This window comes from Diaphorina citri, unplaced genomic scaffold (assembly GCF_000475195.1).
Source record: "Diaphorina citri unplaced genomic scaffold, Diaci psyllid genome assembly version 1.1 scaffold1602, whole genome shotgun sequence".
NCBI classification, from domain to species: domain Eukaryota; kingdom Metazoa; phylum Arthropoda; class Insecta; order Hemiptera; family Psyllidae; genus Diaphorina; species Diaphorina citri.
Genome location: NW_007379028.1, coordinates 42,485 through 47,932, shown reverse-complemented (window position 1 = coordinate 47,932; position 5,448 = coordinate 42,485). Strand labels below are relative to the sequence as shown.

At 36.3% G+C, this 5,448-nt stretch overlaps 1 protein-coding gene across 1 annotated transcript; it reads right to left on the bottom strand.

The window, feature by feature from the left end:
- Window positions 1-1,291: 1,291 nt before the first annotated feature.
- On the bottom strand, window positions 1,292-2,225 carry LOC103516565 (cuticle protein 7-like). Its single transcript, XM_008481537.3, has one exon. The coding sequence runs from the start codon at window positions 2,208-2,210 to the stop codon at window positions 1,764-1,766; it is 447 nt and encodes a 148-aa protein (XP_008479759.1). The 5' UTR covers window positions 2,211-2,225; the 3' UTR covers window positions 1,292-1,763.
- Between the last annotated feature and the right edge of the window lie 3,223 nt (window positions 2,226-5,448).

The following is a 5,448-nucleotide window of genomic DNA, read 5'->3' as shown; positions in this document are numbered from 1 at the left end:
TTTCAGTCTGTCTGAGCAGGGTTTCAATAGCTTGAAATCTGTTGGATTTATGGTTATGTTTTCACCTCTAAACCTTCCGTTGCAGTAGGTCGTTATTGAATTTTCAAGCTCATGTGAAATCAAATCCAAGGCAGAGAAGGAAATGAAAAGTCTTTTTGTATTCAGCAAATAAACTTGCAGTAGGTCGTTATTGAATTTTCAAGCTCATGTGAAATCAAATCCAAGGCAGAGAAGGAAATGAAAAGTCTTTTTGTATTCAGCATCAAATAAATAGTCGTTTAAAACCAGAAGTTGTAACTGTAAGGTATTTGTTTAAAACCAGCACACGTAAACTGTAAGGCATGCAAATAAAACCAGCAGCTACAATAACTGTAAGGGATTGGTTTGAAACCAGCAATTGCAACTGTTGGCCGACTTTGGCGGTAAACAAACATTTTCCGACCCTTAAATGTGAGTCAAATACAAAAAGTACCTACAAAACATACACATAATACCTACCCAGAACTACCTTGGTGGGGGTTAATGTTCACTGCTCTTACCTACAGGATATTAGAATTCAACGCAACGGATTTGATTCCCGGACAGTGTAAAGAATACTTACTGATCTACATAATACATTTATAATATTTTTACTTCCTAGAATTCCCTTGGTGAATGAGTAAAAGAACATCCTCCATAGTGGAAACCTGGGATTCTGGGAGTGAAAGTGGCATGGTGGGATTTCAGCAGCAAACACGTATATAAATTGTAACAAGATCTCTAGTCTGTGTATTTTCCTCAGCTTTTCATTACTCTTTCCGAGTCAAGTGTTGTGGATGAATTGAAATTTTCATTAGAATATTAGAATTTTCATATCTGCTTCCATTTATTATTATTATTATTATTATTATTATTATTAAAAACTGAGTTCAGAATTGGTTTAACTCCTTTTCGGGATAAAAATTGTATTGGTTAGTACAGCCATATTTAACAGCTCCAATTGGATCGAACATTCCCTTTTTTTATAATTCCCTTTTCCCAGCAGTGGGCTACCTACCTATGTAATACATATTATTGTGGTCAAATTCTCAAATAAAGTTGATAAAATTCCATGCCATTGCCTTGGCTGGGATTGAACCCAGGGATTGCGTAAAAAGAATAATAATGAAAACAAAAGATCGTAAGGACAGTGGTTAAAAAAATTCCAAAGTTCAGTTTCAAAAAAGTTCAGAATTTGTATGCCCTCTTTTGAATAATTGGATTTGATAAAAAGACGGAGAATAATAAAAACGAAAGATATTTTTTTCTTTTCTCAACTTTGTTGTCCGCCAGTGAAAAGAAACGAATGAAACTATTCATTTCTTCAAACCGCGCACAACAGTACTTGGTGTATTTGTGTAAAATGATCTGATCTACATATTATATGGGATCTGTTCTCACTTGAACTTATCCCCATGGCGATTTCTACACACAAGAATAAATAAATAACAACCTAAGAAGACATTAAATAACAAACAGTAGAGGAAAGGTTTTTGAAAAAGGAACTATTTACAACATGAAAGGATGGGATGGGTTTGGGACGTCCAAAACTGTGTGAGGACGAAGAAGATGTCCTTAGATGAGAGATGAAAAACGGCGGAGACGTCCGAACTAGCTGATGTCTTAGCTAGATGATGAGAACTAGCTGATGTCTTAGCTAGAGGAATGAGAACTAGCTGTTGTCTTAGCTAGATGATTGACTTAGATGAAGAGTGGGGTGACTTAGATGGGGGTAGAGTGCCCATTTAGTATTTTGGGTAAGCTGGGGCTGGAGCGTAAGCTGGGGCTGGAGCGTAAGCTGGAGCTGGGGCGTAAGCTGGCTTGTAAGCTGGGGCTGGGGCAGCGTATTTGGGGGCGGCGTAAGATGGGGAAGCGTAACCTTCCTTCTTGACGACAGCGTTGAAACCGTAACCGTCATCGCTGTATTCGACAACTCTCTTGGAACCGTCAGCCTCAACCAGGGTGTAGTATCCCTTGACGTAGTCACCGTCTCTGGATTCTTGTTGGCTGTGGTAGTCACCGGTGTAAGAGTCAGCGACGTCGTAGGCGAATTCGTACTTGGCTGGGGCTTCTGGGTACTCTGGGGCGTAAGATGGCTTGTAGGCGGGAGCTGGGGCGTAGCTTGGCTTGTATTGAGCAGCAGCGACGGCAACAACGGCCAGAACGACGGCAACCTGAAACACAAACCACATTTATTATTATTATGAGTAAACTAGGCAAGGGTAGATACACATAGTTCAGGGGCAAAGGGACTTTTCAGTCCTATCCCAGCAGGGTAAACAAAAAAAAAGGAGTACACAGGTATCAATTCAAATTTCACTGCTTGCACTAAGGTACAGGGCCCATTTGATGTTGACTAAATTTCCCTTTTTACTTCAACTCATTCATAAATGAGCACATAACCAGATTAACATGGTTACACGAATACCTAAATATGTATTATAAGTTGCACCATGCTATGACAGGTTTAAATTTAATAATGTAATTAACCAAGATTAAGAACAAACCAATTAAAACATACAATTTTTCAAATTAAAAAAAAGGGGGGGAGTTGAGATGAATGCACATTTTTTTCTTCCTTTTTCAAACAATTAATATCAAAATGTGTAGGAGGAAGAGGAGGAGAAGTATAACAACTGAATTGTAATAATTAATTATGTAGCACCCTCCATCCCCTCTTTTTATTCAAAATGTTCTTTTCAATTCCAAAGGTCTTTCACTTCTGAGATCACCGGGCGAAAGTTAAAAAATGATAATTTCCATGTAAAAGTTTTTTGGTTTTCCGGTTTCCAATGTTTCTATAAATTGAGTTTCATTGCAATTTTTGGTATACTCCCCACGGAGACAAGAAATGAAAATTACTTGATACTTAACCTATCTTCCTACATATTTTAAGTAACTAGCCAAATAGTCTTTCACTTCTGAGATCACCGGGCGAAAGTTAAAAAATGATAATTTCCATGTAAAAGTTTTTTGGTTTTCCGGTTTCCAATGTTTCCATAAATTGAGTTTCATTGCAATTTTTGGTATACTCCCCATGGAGACAAGAAATGAAAATTACTTGATACTTACCTATCTTCCTACGTATTTTAAGTAACTAGCCAAATTCCTTAAGAAATTGATATTTCAAGTGTAGGCAGAGAGTTTACCTATTTACCTTCCTGCCTATATCCCTCACTAAGAGAACGTTTTATTAAATCAATAAATAAATACCTACCTAATACAGTGACATAATTTGTCCTTGGAATTGAAAGGTCCTAAAGCTCCCTCTTTCCTCAATGACTCCTTGACTCCCTCACTCTTGTTCTTCTTGTAGCTCAAGGGTTAATTTATTAATAAAAACAATATGCTACAATCTATACAGTTACGTCTTTTCATAAACCCCACAAGCTTTCACTTTATCAACCAGTATTTTTCGAAATAAAATTTAAAATATTAAAAAGTTTTTCCTTGAAAAGAAACAAGGAAGGGCTCACCCTCTCTCCTTGAGAGAGATACAGGGGGGGGGAGAGAGGGGAAGAAAGAGTAAATATGTAAATATTACTCTTCTCTTTCCTTTGAATTTTGATTTTTATTACATCTCAGCAGTTTCCTATCATATATCAAAAGGAAAACAATTGTGAAGATAGACTCTCCATTGTTCCCGGTGAAATATAACTCCCGCTTTGTTTAAGAGAAATGATCGTACACTATACTGTGCAACATCAGCTCTGTAATCTTATATGAAATGTTCTAACTTTCTAATGAACAATATTATGACCGAACAATTTTACTCGGGTAAAGCCTCATTCAAGAAGCTATTACGATTGTGTAATTGAGCGTTCAGATAAGGCATCCACCTTACATGAACATCTTCCTGCCCCTGACCATATAATTATTATTAACATCATAATTAGGACGTCTAGATTTTCATTTCCATCTCATTCATGCACTATGAGATCTAAAACAATACAAAGTACACCCCTTCACAGCATAAGTATACACTTAAAACTACTCTCGTAAACATATGTAAGTAAGTATGCAGGAAACTTCTCTTGAATCAGAGTAGGCAATTTCGACTAGACAGGAAAGAAGGCAACCCTGACATTTATTCGAGACGTGGAGGTACATTATGTCAAACAAGAGAGCTTTAAGTTCATTTAGAGAGGGGGAAGAAGGCAACCCTGACATTTATTCGAGACGTGGAGGTACATTATGTCAAACAAGAGAGCTTTAAGTTCATTTAGAGAGGGGGAAAAAAGTTGACAACACAAGAGTGCAAAGAATTTTGTAATCACAATGTTTTTGTTTGGAGAAAGTTTCCTATTGTTTTTCCTGAGTAGGAAAACTAAACTTTTCAACTTTTCTCCTGCCTGTGTGCTAATCTTCTAGTTGTGAGCCCCTGTGAAGTTTTTCCAGTCTGCTCCTGCAAAGTTTTTTTTTCTACTTAATGACTGATGGTAAAATGTCAATGGAGTTAGCTTCACAGGGTTGTGTTCTGACTTTTGTTCTCATTACACAGGCAACACGGAAACTGTGAACCTCAAACATAGATTGTGGCACTGTGGGTTTGTTAAACAATTTTAATCATAAGAAAGTAACAACAGCAGATTGTAAAATGATTATTCTAATGATTAATGGATCTAATATTAGGACCAAAAGAGTCTGGGACTAGGCAATTGAACAAAGAACTAAAAAGAATACCTCCTATGTATTATGATATCTGTAAAATATCTCGTAATTATGTGTGGACTTCCAATATTATTTCGGGATTATAGTTAATGGATCTAATATTAGGACCAAAAGAGTCTGGGACTAGGCAATTGAACAAAGAACTAAAAAGAATACCTCCTATGTATTATGATACCTATCTGTAAAATATCTCGTAATTATGTGTGGACTTCCAATATTATTAATTTCGGGATTAACAGGAAAAAATTCCGGAAAAGCTTATATGTATGTTCATAGTTCATAAGCTGTCGATATCTTAATGTGAATTTAAAAGGTTTGACAAGCGTCATTTATTTTCAAGTTATGGCGGCCCTAGAATACCAATTGTTTTTAAAACTCGAATTTTTCTCTGAATAGGTGTACCTAATATGTATGTAGGTATACTATTATAATAATTGGTCTTACACACTAAAGTTCATTTCGTTACTTCTCACTTCCAAGGTTTGACAAGCGTCATTTATTTTCAAGTTATGGCGGCCCTAGAATACCAATTGTTTTTAAAACTCGAATTTTTCTCTGAATAGGTACCTAATATGTATGTAGGTACTATTATAATAATTGGTCTTACACACTAAAGTTCATTTCGTTACTTCTCACTTCTTTTTTCTACTTAATGACTGATGGTAAAATGTCAATGGAGTTAGCTTCACAGGGTTGTGTTCTGACTTTTGTTCTCATTACACAGGCAAAACGGAAAATGTGAACCTCAAACACAGATTG